The sequence below is a fragment of the Podarcis cretensis genome (genome assembly GCF_951804945.1).
Source record: "Podarcis cretensis genome assembly, chromosome: 2".
In the NCBI taxonomy this organism is placed as follows: domain Eukaryota; kingdom Metazoa; phylum Chordata; class Lepidosauria; order Squamata; family Lacertidae; genus Podarcis; species Podarcis cretensis.
This window is the reverse complement of record NC_137171.1, coordinates 82,935,425-82,957,989: the sequence shown is the minus strand read 5'-3', so window position 1 is coordinate 82,957,989 and position 22,565 is coordinate 82,935,425. Positions and strand designations below refer to the sequence as shown.

The 22,565-nt window shown below is 40.3% G+C and overlaps 1 protein-coding gene across 2 annotated transcripts in view; it reads right to left on the bottom strand.

Annotated features, from left to right (window-relative positions):
* The window catches only part of CACNA2D3 (calcium voltage-gated channel auxiliary subunit alpha2delta 3), a 494,630-nt gene that overhangs the window by 158,733 nt on the left and 313,332 nt on the right, over positions 1 to 22,565 (bottom strand). For both annotated transcript variants that reach the window (XM_079964982.1, XM_079964983.1), the window contains exon 13: positions 19,286 to 19,419. In XM_079964982.1, coding sequence (XP_079821108.1) covers positions 19,286 to 19,419 — 134 coding nt within the window. The remainder of the gene's footprint in view (positions 1 to 19,285; positions 19,420 to 22,565) is intronic.

The following is a 22,565-nucleotide window of genomic DNA, read 5'->3' as shown; positions in this document are numbered from 1 at the left end:
GTAGCTAAATTATTTTCTTTGTATAGTTGGAAAAAGGAAAAAGTTGGCTTGTATATCTCTGTTGTAGTGACCCCTTTTTTGTAATCTTTTCTATATATATATATATATATATATATATATATATATTTCTTTTTTATATGTCTGTTTTGTGTATAACTTTAATAAAAATGTATTCGGGGGAAAAAAAAAATACTAAAGTACTATGTTGCATTCCACCCAACACTTTGGGTCATTTTGGCCCCTTTCAGAAAGTGGTGTATATATTATATTGAACTGGCCTGACTTTTGGTGCTCCTACCTCTCATCTAAAAGGCTTCTTTAAACCATCACATTCCTAATAATTACAAGAAAGTATAATAAGAGTACTAAAACATGACTATTTGTTGACTGTTTGCCTTCAAATTTAGTCCTAAAATGCTGTCATAGTAAATATAAAATTGAAAAAAAGTCTACTAACTGCAGCACAGATCAAGAAATATCCAGTTCAACAATGGATGCTTTCACATCTTTTTTAAAAAGGCTGATTAGCCATTATTAACGAAGGGTTAGTTAACTACTAAGGGTCTGACTTGCTGGACACTTAGTGTGACAACCAACTAAGTCTTAACCAGAGGAGATCAATGCGCTTAATTCTATTTATCTGAATGGGTGTGCTCTGCATATGACTAACACTAGGTATCACCACCTAGCTCAAGATCTAAGGAACCATTGTGTGATAAATCTTCATTCTGTTGCTAGATTGTTTAGAAGTTAGTTGTATGAAGCATAAGCAACTCACATTAGACCTGGTTAGGATTTTCTTTGAAATTACTTGTGCTGCTTTGACTGACACTTTCCCTCCTGAGAGGCCACAGGAAACAAACAATTTTCATAACAGTAGAAGCAAGAGTTCTTGGCTGACCCTTTACAGCAGAGCATACAAATGACTTATCTCTGCAAAACCCGGTGGGTACTATTGACTCCAGTGGTTTCTTCAGGCTCTGCCAAGACAAGTGTTGAGCAAAAGAAAAGGCTCCTCAAGCTTTCTAATCCTCAAAAGCAGAGCGTAACAGTTCTTTTTCTTGCATCTAATGGAAATGGTTTTCCCCCCTTCCTCATACCTTTGCCCAAGTCTTAGAGTATTATATGTCATCTGTTTGTCTTTTCAATGCCAGCATTTTTAATTCAGCTTTTTAATTCAGCAATTTTAATTCAGGTTCACATTAGTATCTTACTTAAATAAAGTGCAAATAATCATGATTCATTTTCAATCCCTTTCTATGTCTTGCACATGTTTATCATTTTTATTATATATGTTTTGCTAATGTTTAAAAGGCAGACTTAAAGGCCAGTCAAAAACAATGTCCACTTGGAGTTCCCACTGAGTTCAATGAGACTTACTAGGAAGGATGCTTAGGACTGTGGTCCAAGTAAATTACAAGACAAATATTTAAGGAAGAAAAGACAAAGCTGGCTGTTTTGAGCACTGGGGAATATCAAAACAGCTCAGATGAGAAATCACCAAAGCTCACTTTTCGTTATTGGAGGATATTCAATAATTACAACACAGGAAGGGCCTCAATCTGGCTCTGGCCCTGCACTTTAGTGGCTAATTTATTCATGGTTCCTCTTTTCTATTGCATTTGTGGCATTAAACTATGCTATGAAATTGCATTACAAACAATTAGCATGATAATAAACAGCTTTCCAACACACCTAGCACACCTAGCTTTCCCTTTTTACTGTCATTTGTTGAAATCTGAGAAAAAATATTTTTTACGTTTACAGAATGTTTTTAAATTATCTACCACTCTATACCTATAGGAAGTAGGGTGTGTGCATGTGTGATATGCCCACTGATATGTGGATTTCACATAGCCCTGTTCTATGCATGTATGCTTGGAAGCAAACCCTATTATGTACAAAGAGGCTCGCTTTCTTGTAAGTCTGCACAGAATGATCGCCATAAGCAGGCAAGTTGCCCATTCATTTAGTGGAGGGGGAGCTGTAGACACTGACCCCTCTGAACACACTGAGCTATTAACTCAACTAAAACAAACCATGGAACTCTAGTGCTGAGCAGAACTCTCATGCCTCAAACAAATGATTAGAAGGTCATCCAAACAAGGACCACTGAGATTCTTTCTGAAAAGAAAGAAATCAAATAACGAAAAGGTGCCAGGCCGAAAACTGTGCTGCTATATGTATCATGCCATTTGACTAAAGAGAGAATGTTATCCCAAAGTCCCTAGTTTGGTTATGACGTACTGTTAGATGATGTGCTATGGAACACCTAATAAGACATGTAGATAAAGAGGCCTCATTCTCCAATGAGATCTGTGAAAGGTAACCGGACACCATTTTTCAACTTTTTGGTTGTAATGATTTTGGAACTGAAACTATGATACTAGCAGCCTTTGATCCTCCAGGGTTTGTCTAATCCCATGTTGAAACCATCCAAGTTGGTGGTCATCACTAAATGGCAGCATTTTCCCTGCTTTATAGTTCCCTCCCACTTCACCTATTAGTCCTGCACATCCTCATACCCTACGGGTTGAGAGGGATACCTTCCAAGGCCTAGGCCAAGTTTCCTACATCTGAAATTCAATAAAGTTGTGGCTTAATTTGAACCCATAAGCTGGTGTCATTCTCCTTCTTGGGGGCTCCAGGGACAGGGGTTCGGCGTGTGTGCTCACAATTTCCCTTAGTTTAGCTGTGAAGCACAGTTCAGTTTGTCTTGAATCTTCCACCTCTGAGCTTCCTTGAATGACCTCCAGTTCCAGTGGTATAAGATAATCTTTTGCAGGAGGTATCCCATTTTACAACACTGCTTTCTATGCCCTGAAAAACAGAATCTCGGTTTCACTTGGATTGCAAACTTATGTTTGATCTTGTTGTGCACAAGTTTTTAAAACTTTCTTTTAAGACCTATGTCTCATTTGAACTGATGGGTTTTTATTATTGGCTTATCTTTTATTTGCTTTTTCATCACTGCATAAATGTAATTATAGTTGTTTCATATAGTTAATGGGTTGTCTCCAATGATTCTTGAGGAAAAGTTTGGAACGGGAGACTGAAGAGGGGAGGAACTGGTGAAAGCAGCCTCCCCCAAACTCCTCTCCTATTCAGGAATCGTTGAATATTCATATGTATGTAAGATTTTATTAGCACTGTGAAACATATGCCTTGTTGAATGGAGCCAGGCAATGCCAAACCACTTCTGCAATTGGGAATGGGGGAGACATTCCATTTTGTTGGCATTTAAGAGTGAACTTTGTAGCTTGCACTTTCCAAAACATGATGTGAACTGAAGCATGGCCATGCAGCAGAATTTGCATTTCATAGGGTTTTGTAGGTTTAGATTGCTACTGTCCCAGTCTACTACTTCTGCTTTTGGCAGAGCAAAGAAGAGGCTGTGCCTTATCAAGCCATACTAGGCTGACTTTGTTATTAGCCCTCCTCCACAACTTGACAGCAAAGGGGGAGTCATTTCCTGCCTGTCTACCTACTGGGTAGATAGGACAGAAAATGGCCACAATAACAAGAGTGGGGAAACTCAGGCCCAAAGCCAGCAGTGGCCCGCCAGGCATCTCTACCCCCAACTCTCTCTGGCCCTTGGAACTGTTTTCAGGCCACATCCCTCACTGGACCAAACTTTTTTTTGTCTGGCTGGACTGTGTCTTGCAACTCTGATAATGCCTCTTGCTTGTAAGGAATGAACTGCACTGAAGTGAAATATCATTGGGTGGAAGACTGTTTCTAAACTGTTTTAACTGCTTCTTGAATGTTTTTAACTGTAACTGATTTTAGATGTTTTAAATTGTAATCATTTTTGGGGGAGGGGAGAACGTCATACTCTGTGTAGAATATTTTTGTTTTGCTTTTGTTTCATCTGTCTGCTGAGCTCCTGGGGGAGGAAGCGTGGGATGTAAATTAAGTAAATAAATAGTAAGATTTAAAGTAATTCCTCCGCTCACTGTGGTCTCTGGTTCTTGTCCGTCACTGGCATGTGACCTTCAGAAGATGCCCCAGAACGTCTATAGTAATAAATAAAACTAATTAAGAATTCTGAAATGGGGAAATGGCTCCTGAATTTGGAAACAATGCAGGCCACCAGTGCATTTTCACAAGATTTTGCAGCGAGTATGGTAGACCACCTTCAGTGAGCATGCATTTGGAAGAAGATTTTGTATTTTCCACAAGTGGAAATGTATCCCTTGAATGGGTGGCTGAAGGAATGTTACTATTCCTCTCAAACTCACATGAAAGCAGAAAATTAAATTTTTATATTTATAAATCTGTAAGAAAAGGTTAAGATACCCAAAATGGGAGCTACTCCCCTCCCCTAGCTTAATATAATTGATTTAAACTCATATGGTGGAAGTATTTCACATCCCATATGAATATCCAAGAATAAATGAATGGGAAAGAATAAGAAAAAAGAAGACATGCATATATGCATATACATATATATACACACGCACATTGCAGATGGCATGTATTGCTAATTGATGTCACTTTCCAGTCATTTTGGTTAAATTCACCATTATATCCCACCTTCAATAAGCTTCCGGTACAAATTACAGGGCATAGCTGTGGCTTTACAAAGATGCTTGCAAAGCAGAAAGCATAATTTTAATTATTGCCAAGCCTAATCATTTTTAAATGAGGTATTTATGAAAATTGATGGGAAGGTGAAACACAACAGCAGGACTATCATTTCTCACACAGGAGTACTCTGGCACGAAAGGGAAAGGGGCATCGACGGATCACATAAGTGTATGGAGCACACACACACATTTATTTATTTTCTAGTTTTTGACAAATTAGAAAAAGGAATGACAGGTATAACAACTCGTGTAAAAAGGCAGGAAAATAAATGGCCCTGTATATAAATGCTTCAGCATATGTAACTCTGGGTGTGTATGGCCCTTTAATTATAGAATTATAGAAGGTGGTGGAACAAGTTCATGTCTTGAGTGTTTATGTTAAGAGGGCTTCTGAGTGTCTTCTTTGCAGTTATTGGCCAATCAGGGGAGATTAGGCCTAGTTGGGAAGGGATTAATCTTAAACCCTGAACAGCTTGGCTTAGGTAAATTAGAATATTTATAAATTATGAGAAAATTCATAAAATATTTCATAAAATATTCATCCTAATTTCTGCGTTGTTAAGTGGATACATTCTATCAGGCGATGGTATGCTTTTGTTAATTGTCTCAAAGTTTTTGCTTTTGCATGTAACTCTTTTTCCGTCACTGCTTTGGGAAACGGGAGGCTGTGGTTTTCACTTAAAACATGGACAAGAAGTTCCTCTGGAAAGTAACAGCAGGAAACATACCTTGGTGCTGATATTGAAAGAGGAGTAATAACTGGGACTGTGGGAAATTTTAATAATGGAGCTTTTTTGTCATTCTCATTGTATACAGTGGTACCTCAGGTTACATACACTTCAGGGTACAGACGCTTCAGGTTACAGACTCCGCTAACCCAGAAATAGCACCTTGGGTTAAGAACTTTGCTTCAGGATGAGAACAGAAATCGTGCAGCGGCGGCACAGCGGCAGCGGGAGGCCCCATTAGCTAAAGTGGTGCTTCAGGTTAAGAACAGTTTCAGGTTAAGGACGGACCTCTGGAACGAATTAAGTATGTAACCCGAGGTACCACTGTACTCCTTCTGTTAGGCCGTCTGTCAAACTGTTATATTGATGGATAATATAAATGTATTAATTTGGTTTATTCACCTTAGAGTATGCTTCCATGGTAGATCTTCTACAGTGAATCCTGAAGAAAGTAAGAGAAGATTACAACACTGGAGGAAGAGGGAGGTGGGGGGAGCGCACCGCCCCGGCACCACAATCCCAGTGGGGTGCCATCGCGGCTGCCCCCCTGCACTGGCGCCATGTCCCCGCAGGCAGTGCGCCACGCCCCCAGGACGTGTGCCATGCCCCTGTGATGCGCGCCACACCCCTGCGGGTAGCTTGCCACAACCCTGGGATGCACACCAGCCAAGCCCCCACCTGCTCTCCACCCCCAGTGCCAGAGCATGAAGCTCTGCCACGGGATTACACACATTCCCCCCACACCACCCTCATGTTCCAAAAATTGTTTGCCTCCCCCCACCTGCAGCTAGAATCTCAGAATGGATAGTCAAGGGACAGACCTCTAGCCCTATTTGGGTGTTATTTATCTCCAGAGTGGACTATTTGTAGTGATGGTGAGGGGTGGGGGAATAAATAAATATCAATTGTTGCTTTTTAAAAATAACTTTTAAGATTTTATGAGCATATATTCTCTGGTAAAGATAGCAACACACAGCATGTACCCAGTGTAACCTTCCCCAGCCTGGTCCCCTCCAGATCTAGTATTTTATGGTTTATGGAATATTGTGCAAACAAATGCTTTACATAGTAATGCACCATGGGAGTATTGTGACAATAATTGAAAGGGAAGAGATTTGCACATGGCACCCCAGAACAGCAACATTTCACTCCATTAATACAAACCTAGTAAAGTATCATCCAGTTCAATCCTATGCATATTCACTTAGATGTAAGTCCCATTGTTTCTATTTGAGACTACGTCTAGGTAAGTTTGCACAGGATTGCAGTCTGGCACAACTAAAACAAAAGGATGCATCTGATAAAGGAGAATGTAACCTACCAAAGCTCATGACACAATCCTTTCATTAACTTTTATGATGCCACAGACAGGATCCGTGTTTGAGTTTACTTTAAAAGACTATGGCTATTCTTCTGGAATGTTGCATCTGCCTCAATCATAGTTTTTTTATCTGTATTTTCCAATACTTTTCCAATTCGTTTGTGAAAAGTTCATTTACGTCTAGTGTCGCCCACAGGAACTGATGACAGTACAATCAGTTTCTTGTTCAATAGCTTTACTCTGAGCAATGGACGGTGCACACCATCTGTTAATAAGTCTGAAGTTAACACACTTCACTACTAGTTTTTAAAGCTGTAGCTCATGAATTAACTGCTCTGGGCCATTTCAGGGAGCTGCTATGTAAAATGCGTATAGTTTTGCAAAGGGATACATACTTTGCTTTTTTTCCATACTACAAGCAACTCTGTAAAAGATATGTAGAAACTGTAGGCTGACTGGAAACTACAGAAATCAGCCCAAGGGAATAATTGGAATGTTGCCACCTTCCTCCAGTAGTGCATTTTCAAAAATGAGAATTTTGCAAAAAGTTTATTATTATTCTTATTTAAAAAAACACATTAGTGTGTTTATTCCTCGTTTGATCTAATACATGAGAAATGCAGAAATAAATTCTTCCTTCATTTAATAATTTGTTGCCTTTTGATTTTCAGGTTTGGGTCCTGACAGGCGCAACTAAATTTCCAGTGAAAACAGGTCTGAAAAATCTAAAAGCATTCTTTGTCCTCTCAGAGAAAGGGGTTGTACAACAATGGCAAGTTGAAAAATTCCTTGCCCTGCTATATCTCCAGAACACAGGTGTGGAAGACATGTGTAGAGAAGAGTTCCCATTGGGATATCCTGGTAAATCAAAACTGAACACCAAGCCTGCTGCCTGTAATTTATACAGATAATATTCCATAGCAGAAGACTGTGAGTTAAAGAGACAAACCTCTGAGCACTATGAAGAACATCCTCAAAGATGCAGCACAAGATTCTCTTATAAGCAGTTATCCTGTAAATTCTAAAGTCACTAGGGTGCAATCCACACTCGAGGTTCTTTCGTTTACGAGGTACTGCTGTACTGGTATGTTTTACTAATGAAAATGCAGATCAGGGGTTACACTGTAAAGAATACATGTTTGCACAACATGGTAATAGCGACTATGCCTTCCTAGGATCATACTACCCTGCTGGCTCCCTGTGACTGCTTTGCTCCTTCCTGGTCTTTTCAGCAGAGCAGCTAAGCCAGTGATGGCCAAACGTGGCCCTCCAGCTGATTTGGGACTACAATTCCCATCATCACTAACCACTGGTCCTGTTAGCTAGGGATGATGGGAGTTGTAGTCCAAAAACAGCTGGAGGGCCAAGTTTGGCCATCACTGAGCTAAGCCCAGGATTGGTTTACTGCGTGATCCAAACCCAGGCTTGTTATAAAGCTCTTTCCTCCTTAGCGATGAGCTGTAGTCAAGAACAAACCATGGCTACAGCTTGTGATTAAAGGGGACAGAGAATGATATAGAGCCAGGGTTCAGGTGCCACACTAAGTCAAACCTTGGCTTAGCTGCCATGCTGCACTGAGCTAAAAGGACCAGGATGAACAAAGCGGCTATGGTCACCTCCCTGGATGCCTGAATGCTCACACTAGACCATGGTTTGGTTTAGTATTATATGTGAATGCAACCCCTTTATCTCCCTTGGGATGTGAAATAAAAAAGTGGATGATTCTTAAGTCGCATATAGTGTATTATATTTCTTTGTGACACCACACTGCACCACACCTTTGTGATTTCTGATCACAGAGAATGACTGCACACACAGGGTGCATTGAAAAGAAGTCTTGCAAAAGGAGGAGGGAGATGGAGAACAATCACAGTACTTCTCCCTCACCTCTGTGAAAAGTGAAAGTTTGGGGGAAAGGGCTTTCAAATGAAATGCATCTGTGCAGGTGCTTATTGAGACTTCGCACCACCACCCAAAAATATGATAATCAGTCATGGAGGCTCAAACTTCCTTCCCATAGATTCATTCCCAAACACCGAAGGTTAAATGCTAAAGAAAGGGGCTGGGGATGTAGTTCTGGAGGATGGAAGGCACTCCCACCAATAACAGTTCTAATATAACATGTTTGTTGCACATAAAATAAATCTGAAAAATCCCAGAATAAAGTAGCAGAAGTAGTGGGGTAACTGCAAGTTGGTGAATGAGTCATGATTCATGAGAAAGCAAGAAGCAAACTACCACCAAAATTCCCCACACTCCTAATGTGGACTGGGTCTAGGTTAGAGGGCAATTAGAATGTACAGTAGGTTGACTACATGGACTAATCCAGCAATTTCTCATTTTTGGCACTGTTTTATGGATTTGATGTCATTAGACCCTTCAACACCTCCAGCAACAGTAGAACACATTCACTTAGCCATTTGAAAGGTCTGGATTTCTTTAGCTCTTTTTTAATCAAAGATGGAGTTTGAAATGTCAGCTCATGCCAGGGCTTAGATATAATGAAACTAAGCCACACTGGAGCTGCCAAAATACATTTTAAAAGAATGTGCTAATCACACAAGAACAACTTCAACATCCCTCCCTTTCGTAGCGTGGGAAGAAGGGGGAAACGTGACTGCAGGGATTTGTAAGTTGATGACCAGAGCAGACCAGGTCTCAAAAGTTTTGAAGAAAGAACCACAGATACAGTAGGTAAAAGAAGAAGGGGGGGGTGAACCTGGGGTAGGTGATGAGGAAATTGAAGAAATGATTGAAAGTGAAAGAGCACACTGCCAAGGGTTGTATAGATAAGAAATACTTTCCTCTCTCATTAAAATTTGAGAACTTGGGTTTATGTTTGGCCTGTTCACTGCATTGATGTCTTGATACATGTGCAAAAGACAAGTAATTGCCGATGAATTCTCCAATCCAATTATGATTTTGTTATAAAAATCCTGCTCAATGAACTACGTAAGAGAAAATGACAAGCAATGCCAATTGGAGGACTGTTTCTGAAGTTGGCTAACACGTTAGCCTTACTAGATACCAGTAATAGATTAAAATGCAAGACCTGAATTATCTTTGTGCACCATTGCTGAAAATCCATGCTATACTCTATGAAAGGGCAGGCAAGAACCAACAGAAAAATCTCTACGTGCTTCAGATACAGTTTTCTAGATAAAACTTAGCTCTTTTGTTGGTTTCCTCACCACCACAGGAGGGAAAATGGCTTATTTTCTTAACCCACATGATTGCCTTTTAGTTTCTGATGTTGCATGCAAGTCAAATAACAAATTAGAAGTGAATCTAATATGGGAGATGGAGCTAAAGTTCAGCAAAAATGTCCTTAAACAAAAAGTGGGATGCTGCAGGAAAACTGAAACAATGGCAGCCTTCGACACTTCTGAAGTTACTGTACATGAACAAAAATAATTAGAGTAGTCATTTGTTTCAATTGAAATAAAGTACTTTAATATTTATAGTCTGTGCCAGAATTATAATGACTCTGGGGCTAGAAGTGAAGTGTCACAGCATGTTCCACATGTTTTTAACACTGTTTCTAAAAGCTCTAGAGGCTATTAAATTTAATGAACCCATCTGCTACGAAATAGAGGTCCAACATAATCAGTTTTCTCAGTGCCATATAATGCAGATGGCATTCCACAATCCACGTGCCCTGATAGTTTTGTTTTTTATGGTCTTCTTTAGGTGTGTGGGTATTTTTATTTTACTTTGTTTTGATGGTCTGAACATCTTTTATTGTCTGTGCTATTTTATTTTACAAATACAGTGTACATGATGCCTGCAATGCAAAGTTTAACTAATTAAAATAAATACTGCCATTTAATAACACCCTTTCCCCTCCGTAGCAGTTTTGACAACCAGCAATTAGCTCAATGATATAATACTCTGCAGCTAATATAATCATTGAAAATTGCCCTAAGAACTTCCAGGTCTAGCACTAAGACAAAAGCAAACATGTAATTTATCAAATACAAAGGAGTTTGTTTCAAGAATCAAAGATTCTAGGTAAAAGACTAGATGTGCATAATGCAGTTTATTCATGATATTGTAAAAGGTCTTAGAAATCAGGTGTCAGTGTGGAAATGGAACCATTAAATGGCCATCTTTACAATAGCTTGTCCATCTCCTCATGTGCTCTCTTTTCAAGTGCTTTTATTTTATAAGAAGTGCTTTTGTTGAGCCGAGCAACTCGACAGCTTCCTTAACCATTTGGAAGTCATCACAGCCCCTAGACTTTCACTGAAGCAGCATGTACATGCTTGTTCTTATTAACATCCAGCTGCTGAGGACAGGTCATCTTGGCTGTGCATCTACTGATTAAAAAAACATACCACTGCTCACTGCACTTTGAGCTCAAGTTCAGTCAAGATTGGAAGGGTTCATTATGTTTCTGCCAATTGCTACTTTAGTTTTCGTGTGTGTGTGTCATGTAATGCAATGGGTGCCATGAGCAGTTCTTTAGTTCACCTTTAACAAAATAGTCAGTAATGAAGCAAATATGGTACACTTGTTGAGAAAGCCGGATGTTTGGCTGCAACAGCTAGAACTCTGGAGCTAGGTCAGTCCTGAAAAATGTACATGGATATTTTTGGAAGTTTTTACAAAGGCTTATTCTGAACTTCAGAAGTGTGCCTTTCCCCATATTTGACTAGTTTGTCAGCAGCTACACTAGATGCTTCAGAGTCACCAGTTGGTACAGAATGCACGAATAAGAACTCTGATAGAAATCAGACTATCAGGGCATATTATACATATTCTGTTTCTGGGCCCAATTTGAAGTGCTAGTTTTGGTTTTAAATGCTTTGGACCAGATTGTCTGAATGCCCAGCTGCACGAGCCTGCCTAAACTCTAAAATCAGCTTCAATTCAGCAGCAGGACCATAAAAATATGCATTGCCAATAGAAAAAAAAATGAGTAGGGAGCACGCCTAAGTTTCTTATTAAATAATGTTTAAGCACCAGGTAAAACTTTTCTTTTTACCCATGCATTTGCCCTTAATTTAAAGGGTTTCAGGTATCTGTGGCAAGATATATAAGACCTGTCATTTATCTGTATAGCTGTATTTATTGGGCTTTTATTGGTTTTGTTTGCTATAATTTGTTTTTATACTATGTTTGTACGTCGCTTTGGGTCACTTTTGTGAAGAAAGTGAAACATTCCACCTCTACAGTTCTATGGTTCTATAATTAAAAAAACATTAAATAAAAGTAGCACTCATAAAAATCTGGAGAAATGGTTTCTACAATGATGGACATGTCATGACAGAGTTTTCATTTTTAGCAAGTAAGGTATCCACAGAGGTTACGTATATGGAGAACTATCCAGTGTTTGAGAGTCAACTAGTCTTTTGTCATTCTACCTACAGCAAAAAATGTAAGGGGGAAATAGTAGAAGTTCAAGTAAGAAATCTATGTCTGAAAAGAAAAGTACAAAAGACTGATAGCAGATGCTACCACGAAGTATGATGTTTAAAGCTATTTTGATTTTGTGAGATACTTGTAGAACAGGCACAAAATAAATTTCATTATTCCCTGCATAAATAACTGCCTCACAAATACACTTCCTCCTCTCACCTTCTTATAAATGTTTTTTACTGTAATTTGCATTCACAGTAATTGCTAATATTTACTTGCCGTAGTCTTGTAAGAGCATTTCAAACTAACTGTGAAATATTGCAATGGGCTTTCAGAGCAGCAATCCATAATGCGCACTAGAAATAAGAGACCCTGGGCTCCTTTTACTGTGCTGAAAATGCTAATTATATTCACTTATGATAATAGCTCAATTAACAAAATGCCGTCTTTGGGAATATCATCTGGAGGAAAGAGAGTGCAAAATTACTTTGATTTCTTCCTAAAACCTGTTAAGACATGGCTCTTTTATATATAATGCTGAGGAAAGGTGATATGACATAAGCTCATAAAATCTCTGCCTAAGTCTAAAAGGAGGAACACCTGTCCTACTAGATGCGGTTCATCCATGGGGGCAAGCTGTGAGCCACTCTTACCAACACCATGATCTGAACTGAGCCAGAAACTGTTCTTCTCCTTGGTATAAAGCGGATCTATGGATGAAGTAGCAGGGGTGGCAAGACATCAGTGGCAATGAAGTGGCAGAAAATTCCCAACGAGCTTCACCAAATATGGGTGAATATGGACTAGAGCTCATTTGAAGGTCTACCCAGGAGTAGCCAACACACTGCCTCCCACTGTTGCTGTTCTCCAACCCCCATCAGTCTCAGTCATCATGGCAGGTGGCTAGAGATGATGGAAGCTATATTTCAACAACATCTGGAGCATTCGGTACCTCTACTGCAAGTCATGATCCCAGAATATAGTGTGCTGAAAACCCCACACTGGGCTACCCTCTAACATATTTCAAAGCGCTACCTACATTTATCAAGTGTGCATTCATTGAACCCGACAAGGAGACTTAGGACACAGGTGTACCTTACATTTAAAGAAGAGCTAACACACATTTAAAGCCCAGAGCTTCCTCCCCCCCAAAAAACCCCAACATTATATGAATTGTAGTTTCTTAAGGATAGTGAGGGATAAGCTAAAGTTCCCAGGATTCTGTTGTGGAAGCCATGTGCTTTGAATGTATATCATGGATGTTTCCAAAAAGCACAAAAATGGCAAGAGTTGTATATGCTATTCCTTGGCTACTTCTGGGCTCTTCTGCTGTAGTGGTGAATCATTTCCCCTAAAGCTGAGTGAACAATTGTGCAAGGAGAACTTTCAACCAGATTTGTAAAGGGAGAGCTAGAGCAAAAGGGGAAGAAGGGTGGTTTGATGGGGATAAGGAAAAGACATAGAAGCTGCCCATTCCCTCAAAACAGCCCACACATGTTGAGGAGTGAAAAGGCAAGACGGGTTTGTACTGAGTTCAATGGCTAGTTCTCCACCTATGGGTGAATGGATTGTGTTCTTACCATAAAAATCCCTAATGCTAATCATTCCCAGTGCTGAACTTTTCTTCTTTTTATTCCCCCCCCCCCCCCCCACTGCCTACTTTTTGGTGTGTTCCACAGAGACTCCAATATCTCTTTCCAGGGTACAGTCAATTTAAACCTCATCAATGTTTATGTGTACTTGGGATTTTATGTGTGTGGCACTTTGCAATTACTTACAATGGATCTTATCAGCCATTCTGTTGCCCAGTCACCCAGTTTAAAGGGATCCTTACGGAGCGGTTCAAAATCTGATTGGGATTTTATTATCCAGAACAATTTGTGTCATCTGCAAACTAGGGAACCTCCTTGTTCACTCTGACTCCAGGTCATCCCCGCCCCCAGCTGGAAATTGCAACTTTAGGTTTCCTGAGTCTTCCCTTTGCTGAAATTAATCTTAGCCTTCAGGCTTGCAAACAGCTTTTGTAAATAATGGAAATATAGCTAATTCCACAATAATCCACTTGAAAACACATTGAAGCTGTATTACAGTGATAATATGTTGATGTCAAGGTAGAGCAATTTGGAGTCTTGGTCACAATCCAGTGATCTTGAATTTGTAGATTTTTTAAAAAATATATATGAATACAAATATGCAGGAAATAAAGTGTAGCCTGGATTCAACCAGCCAGGTGCCCACACAGAAGCCAGCTCAAGGGCTCTCTCTAGCAATGGAACTTCCCTTCCTCCTCCTTCTGTGTCCCACCCCCAAATATGCCTTGAGGTTTGGGAGAACCCCCAGAATAGTGTGGAGGGGACAAGAGGAGGACCATGCCATCTGGCAAGCAGAAATGCTTGTGCTGACAGAATGATTAGAAGAGAATGACATTGAACTCCTCCCAGTAAATGGAGTTTGCCAATGAAAGCAGTTTAATTGCACTGCAGTGCAATGTTTATCCAACAAATGTAGGGCTGCCTCTGAAGATGGTTTGGAAACTTCAGCTGGTGCAGAATTTGGTGCCCAGGTTGCTCACTGGGGCAAGACGGTTTGAGCATATTACACCAATCCTGGCCTGACTGCACTGGCTGCCAATTAGCTTCTAGGCCCAATTCAAAGAGCTGGTTTTGACCTAGAAAGCCTTGAACAGCTCAGGACCACAATGCCTCAAGGACCACCTCTCCCTATATAAACCGATCTGGACTCTTCGTTCATCATCTGAGGCCCTTCTTTGTGTGCCTCCTCCGTGAGAAGTCCAGAGGGTGGCAACACCAGAACACGCCTTTTCTGTAGTGGCTCCCCGCCTGTAGAATGCTCTCCCCAGGGAGGTTCTTCCGGTGCCTTCATTATACACCAGGCAAAAACATTCCACTTCAACCAGGCCTTAATATTCTATGGGCTTTTAAATGTGTTTGTGGGAGGGGGCATTATTATTTTATTTTTAACTATTTATTTTGTGCTTTTATCCTGTATTTTTATTTTGTGAACCACCCTGAGATCTTTGGATGAAGGGCTGTATATTAAATACATACACATACAGGCATATAGAATTAACAAACGGGAAAGCAAGCATGACAAAAACTGATTCTAACATAGGAAGCTGTCTTTTAACAAGTCCGATCAGCAGTCCACCAACCTCAGCATTGTCTACAATGACTGGGAGAATTTGCAGTCCTACCTGCAAGGACTAAACCTGGCTAGGGCTTTCAGCATATAGCATACAGCTGAGCCTCTACCACTGAGGTACAGCCCTATCAGCAGTTTTGTGGGCAGTTACTAAGTGCTTCAGTTATAATGTTCCAGTTAGCCTTCAACTGACAGATACTGCATCCATATGATAAGACAGAAGAATCCAGGACAGTTGATGCGCACAGCAATTTCACACAACTAACCATTTGGCTCCCAGACACAAAATAACACTCTCAGGGCCTTAACTCAAGTGAGAGGTGCAATCAAAAGAACATTATCAGCTCTTTTCCTGCCCACACGAAGGCAAGCACTTATAGATGACCACACCAAATGTTGCTGTGAAAGACAGATGATAAGCGAGGTCATCATAATTCCAATGTTACTTGAAGAAATCAGGTTTAAAGGTAGCTCAAGAGAGTATGAAAAATGGTATTGCAATTGGAGATGCTCAGATGTGACTAACATTACAAAAGAGGGAGACTTGCACAAAGACAAGACTGTATATATCACAAAGCTACTGTCCTATATTGTGTAAGACCAGTTTGCATAAGTTGCACAAACAGCCCCTAATAGTATAGTTGATATAGTTGATTGATATGTTGGACTCACAGAAGGTAATGCTTCTATCATCAAAAATTCTCTTTATACCCAGGGAATGCAGCCAGTAAATATCAGTTGAATCTATACAGAAGCCAAAATGATAACCAGCTTAGAGTTCCCCACCAACCCACAACACCCTACCCACTTCTCTTTGCTTGCTGCCAAGCTGGGAAGGGCAGTGGCAGAAAGTGAAAAGTGTGGAGGGCAGTATTTTCCCTCCCTCCCTCCCTCCCTCCTTCCCACACGTGGTGTCACCACAGGGGGCTGCCTTGACAGGGCCTTCTTGGTGATGGCTCCCTGTTTGTGGAATGCTCTTCCTGGAGCGATGTGCTTGTCTCCCTCATTATTAACATTCAGGAGGAATATGAAAAGATCCCTTTTCACCCAGGGATTTGTTGGCTGAAAGATACTGTTTCCAGCAACCATTAACCATTATTAACCGTGAGAATACCTGAATGGTTTTAATGTATTAGATGTTCTAGGTGTGGAGAGGTTATCCTGTGAGAAGGAGGAAGGGCTTTCAGGAAGTCTTTTGAGGATAGAGCAGAAGTAAAACAGGGATTCTTCCTTTGCTTGGATTATGATCCACAGCAGAGAAAGTGGAAGGTAGTGGACTTATGCTTTAAGGTGACTCATTAAGAAATTCTGAAATTTGTCTCCAAGCCAAGGTAAAGAAAAACTTGACTGGCAACACTAAGAAGAAGCTGCTTTTATAGTAGTTGAACTATTTGTCCACCTAGCCCAGTCTCATCTGCTTCAATGGGCAGAAGCCTGCTGGAGTTTCAGGTAGAGATCTTTCACGTTACCTGCTGCCTGTCGCGTTTAGCTTGAGGTGCCAGGTAGTCTATGCATACAAAAACCAAAATACAATTGTACTCCTGCACAATGCAAGTAGGTGGAATTTATTAATGCTTCTCCCTACTCTTGAGGAACTGTAAGATTCTCCTTTCTGCATCACCCACTTTAAAACTCTCTTATTAAGACAGAGGAAAGAAAATGGGCCTGTAGGGAAAGATTCCTTCTTATCAGGTCCTCACCATATGCCAGACAGATGATCACGTGAGACTCAATAATAGACTTTACATAATGGGCCTAATTATCCTGTTATAATGTCTGAACAAATATCAACTAAAGATTTCTGCCAGGAAACTGCAATTAGCAATAGGGAACCAGAGCTATCAATTATTATCCCTTTAATATCCAAAAAGACAACACAAAAACCAGAGCCCACAAAAAAGAGGACTAGAGAATATGAGATCAAGATTGGAAATCCACAATTTAACACTGATTCAAACCAAGAAGCATATTAAAATCTATCCATTGTCATAGATTTGTTAGAATAACACAGTTTAAAGTTGTACAGTTCCTTTAGCACAGCAATGAACGTGGATTGGTTTCCAGATAGAGGTAATATTAGTTCTCATATAAATTTGCACAAAGCTAATGAATCTCAAATTTATTTATATGTTTAACATTTTCAAAAAGTGAGATTGAGCTCACCTGGTGAGATTTCTGAGATTTGTCTAGTTCTGGTGGAGGTTAAAAAACAGAAAAGAACTATAGAAAATCTGTACAGGCAATTAGAACAAATGTTAGATTCTACTCACACTAAGCTACAAGTGTGTGTGATAGCTATGTTTATATAAAGAGATCCCACATATGTTATCCCTGTTAAGAAATGTATTGTTTCTAAAATAATTGCAAGTAAGTTCTACAAACAATCAAAATGATCTACTACTTACCATAAAAAACACGTGAAAACGAAACAAACACAAAATAAAAGGTTATATTGTCATTGGAAAACAATACCAGTTCTAATATTTTCTACCAATCATGCTTATAGGCATACACTAAAAGGAGAAAGGGTATTTACTCAACTTCAACATGAAAGGCATCTCCCTTTTAAAAATGTAATAGTACATTCTTAAACATATTGTTCACATACTAAAAACTCCCAAGGCATTTCTGCAAGGTTTCCTGTTGGAATCCTGAGCATACCAGCTTCTATGTACACATATCTTCAGAATATGATTTCCAAACTCACCTTGAAGTTGTTTCCTCCTTTTTTGGGTTGGGATTTAACTGGAGATGCCCCCTCTCCATTCCACCCACCCCAACCTCAAATTAGGAGTGCACAATTTTGGATTAGATCTATCACATATCCACCAGATTCACCTTAACATCTGCCACATTCATGAAAATGGTATGCAGAATTAGTTTATTGCGTGTAGGGTAAAATATGTAGATTAGGAGCCATTCACATACCTGGTATCCTTGTTAGTAATTAACAAGTTACCCACCTCTGCTTTATAGCATTGGAACTATAACCTTGTGACTTGACCTACTGGTATTGACTAGGGGTATGTGTCAGCAAAGTGTGCACCCCAAATAACAAGAGGAATTGGAGTGATTCGGGTCCTGATCTCACATTCCTCAGGCCAGATTGCATCATTAACAATGTCTCTCAAGGTGGATCAAGGAACCCATAACTTCCAAGTTGCTCTGTGGTCTCATTCCCCCCAAAAAACATTAAATGTGCAACCTATTTGTTTGAGCTTTATCTAGGGGCACTTCCCTTGTGTCCAGTTTTCAATCTGATTGTCCACAAATAAAATTGGGGAGGGAACATGATTTCTATTTTCTATCACGCTAAAGTCCTCCTTTGCAGAACCACTAGATTTTTGAAAATTGGTAGGCTTCATCCCCTCCAAAAGCATGACCAAGCATGCAATTTGCATTCAAATCTATCAGGAAATCAAAACATTGCAGGTCTTTTCTTTGTTAAAAAAAATAATTTTTAAAGGTTCCTTGCACAAAACCCCCTGGATGGGTCTGCATGAAATTTGACATGGGAGGGCTCATTTGCCTGCAAATTCTATCTACTTATGTGAAAATAAAAAATGTTATAGCTATTTTGAACTCCTGAATTTTGGATGTAACAGATCAGATTCAGACCCAAAACAACTAATCAATAGAATGACCAGAGCAGGTCCAAAGCAGACTGGGCTGCTTCCAAATGCTACAAATACAGATATAAAGCAAGTCTTGTGGTTGTTGCACATACAAATTTAATAAATTAAATTTTTAAAATCCCTAGTATTGACTGCAGTTGTATGAGTTTTATATGCATTAGCTGATTTATACTTATGCCATACATTTGTACTTTATGTGCTTGACAAGCAAAATGGCAGCTTTGTTTACTGGGCTTTAATACACGAAGCCTTACATTCTCTACAAATGAAAGACTTCCCAGTAACTGCTGCAGGTGAAATTAGTCAATTCAATGTAATGTAATGTAAATTGAACTCCATCTTAGCAGCTCATGCACAATCCAGTGTCAAGGAAGCAAAAGCTCAGGACATTCTATGTAGTGTCAAATGCAATATGAGAACAATACCAAATTCCTTTGGGTGTTCTGCAAGTAAACACGATGTATTAAACGTTGCCTCTTGAAGACTTACAGTGCTGTCAACATAGGCTTCAGTCCATACCACGTCGTGCTCTTGATCGATCACTTTGGGTCGACTAAGCACATGGAGATATTCCATAACGTTTTCCTGAACATCGGCTAGAGTAGATATCTGAGTGAAAAACCCTGCGGAAGTTGAAAAAACACAGAGAGAGAGAGAAACATGAGGCCATGCAGACAGAGGGGAGCGTAGAATATGCATAATAATTACACTCATCTTGTCTTCTGTTTGCGCAGAAAGGAATAGGGGAAAGGGGGGGAGGGGGGACTTGAAGAAAAAAAATTTCTGAAGAAGCCTTGTCACACATTAATTTGTGAAAGCACAAGTCTGTGAAATGATATGTCAGTCCTGAAAGGTTCCATTCCTCAGAGTGTTATACACCATTGCACAGCCTGTCCTAATTTGTTTGGTTCCAAGTCAATTTTTCAGCTTCAGGATAAAGTAAAAGTGGAAGAAGCTTGTTCTTAAAGGTAAATGCTTTTTAAAAATACTAGGGATCTATTAACTTTTTAGAGCCTTCCCCTACCCCCACCCCATTCTAAGTACCCAGCATCAAAAATGTAAGGCTGGTATTGTAAAAAATGTCTGGTTGTATCCAATTCTTGCTCTTCACCAGAATACAGAATTCCAAGCACCATAATTTCTTCTTCTGCCCATTGCAGTGGCCAGATGCTACATACAGTGCAGTCCATAGTTATCCGCTGAGCCAACTAAATAACTCTTATGTACTGAGAGTACTATGTGGACTGCATCACTAGGCTTAGGAAGTGATCCTAACTCAAAGTTTATTGTATGTTAGGAGTAATCCTAAATCCCAATCTATAATGGGAGTTGGAACTTGTATCCCTTCTCTGGCAGAGGGACTCGATCATGATGAAAATCCCTGCTGTGACAACTGCAGATGTGAGCTATTGTGAAGCCAGCACAGCAGTGGTAGTTAGAGTAAGGTCCCAAATGGGGTTTTCCAGGGTCAAGGCAGAGCCTACAAGTCTATTTGCTGGAGAAGAGCCTGATCTCAGCCTCTCTGCTGTGCCAGCCAGAAGTTGGCAAGGGTTTGAAAGTGTTGGGTAGCTCCACTGCTCTGAGTAGCCCAGTCCTCTGTTAGGAGTGCTCATGCTGATATTTTAAAGACTTTTTTTGGTTTATGTGCATTTGTTGATATCTGGCACTGTGTGTGTGTGTGTGTTTGTAAATTTCATGTTCTGAGATTTTGTTAATTTTGAGCATCACATCAGTCTCTGCACAGAAAAGGACAGCTGTGAAAAAGGACACCACACAGTACTTGCAGACATTATTACAGCAAGGAAGCTTAAGGGCTAACCACACATATTGCAAGCAAGGCACAGACTTGTAAAAAAAAAAAATAGCCCAATGGTTGTTTTTCTTAGGTGAAGTAGCTTCAGGAGCAGGATCTGGAGTAGAGAACTAATACAGAGGCAAGGGTACTTCAAACGCTGAATGAGGTCATCCACTGGTTTGAGCAAAATTTATTTGTTTTGTTTATTAAACCATTTACATACCCCCACATACCCCCTTTCATTTTAAAAGCACCAAAGCAGGGAAATGTGTGGATGGCACCCAACTCCACTACTTATTTCCATCAGCCACAGGTGGAGCAGTGGGAGTGCAAAGTCAGTGCCAGGATGCAGCAAAGGTCGGGAGGAGAGCCAGCAAACTGAAGCTCAATCCATACAAGGCAGAGGCAATGCAAGTGGGTGGTTCACCTGCCAGGTAAGTGGTGTTCAACCTGTTCCAGAGGGGGTTTCACTCCTGCTAAAGAGAACTTCAGGCCCCGAGGCTAAACACAGCCCTCTAGGCCTCTTTTTCTGCCCCATGGGCCTCTTCCCCAGGTCACAGCCCCTCCCCAGCCACATTCCCCTCTCCCCAGGACACACCACTCACCAGCCTTGCTTCACACCCTCCTTGAGTGTTTTTGCCTGGCTGGAATGTGTCCTTGAACTCTGATAATGATTTTTGCTTGCCTGGATGGAAGATAGAGAGGGGTGTGTGAGAGTGTAAGTAGAAACTAGTCTGGTGCTCAAAGGTCAAATAAACACCTGTTGTTATGCCCACTTTTGCCTCTAGCCCTGCTACCCACCATAGGCATGTGGTCCTTAGGAGTTTTCTCCAGCCCTGGACTACATATTCAGGTTGATAGCCTGGGGGTGCACATTGATCCATCTTTGTCATTGGGGAGACAAACTGCCTGGATTGCCATTGGGTCCGCTTGAGCTGGTATGCCTGTTACAGCCTTACCTGGGAAGGAATAGCCTAGTTTCAGTCACCTATGTACTAGTAATCCCCTACTTGGTTTATTGTACTGTGCTGTAAGTGGGGAAACTGATAGAGGTCCAGAAACCTTTATCAGTTCAAAATACAACTGTGAGATTGATAACTGGGGAGGGGGAAATATGAGTAAATCACTTCATCATCTTCACTGGCATGCAGTCCATTTCCAAACCCAGCTTGAAGTGTAAGGATCATTTCTTCACATCTGTATCTATCTGGACCTTAAGATCCTCAGAGGTCCTTAGCCGAGTTTCCCACCTGGTGGGTTTAGCAGATTGCTACAAGTGAAAGGGTCTTTTCAGTGGTGACATGCCAGGTGTTGAATGCGCTCCCTAGAGCTCACATGGCACCTTTTCCATGCTAGACAAAGACTGTCTGATTTTTTATGCTGTATTACTTTTTCTTGTTATTTGGGTTTTTTTCTACCATTAATTAAATTTAACTTTTGTAATCTCTTTTAGGTTGCCTGGACATCTAGAGCTGCCAATAAATACAGTAAATAAATAAGTAAGATGGACAGTAAACTGGCAAGTGACAGTTTGGAGCAGAAAAGCAGTGAGAAAAAGAACTAAGTGCTCCCATAACCACTTTTCCCTAGAAAAAAGTCAGTGCCTGCTTTGTTACACTTATGCAGGTAGCATGCCATTTCATCTTCATTGAAATGTGTGAGCCATTCTCTGCAGAACATCACAATTTAGGATACTACAGCAGTGGGTCTAAATAGCCAATCTTTTAGTGATATAATAGCTTAATAATAACTCCACAGCTTCAACTGCCTCTTGTCACCATTTTGTCCCCACACAGGCTGATGTATTGATGAATTTTCTCAACCTCTTTCATCAGTGTTATGTAAAGTGTGAGGCACATGGTGTACAATTAATATTTAAATAAACTAACATTAAAGGGAAGGGACTGTCAAATTACTATAGTGAGGTAGACTATTTTCTTAAAGACTCGCCTAATACTGGCTCTTTTGTTTGTG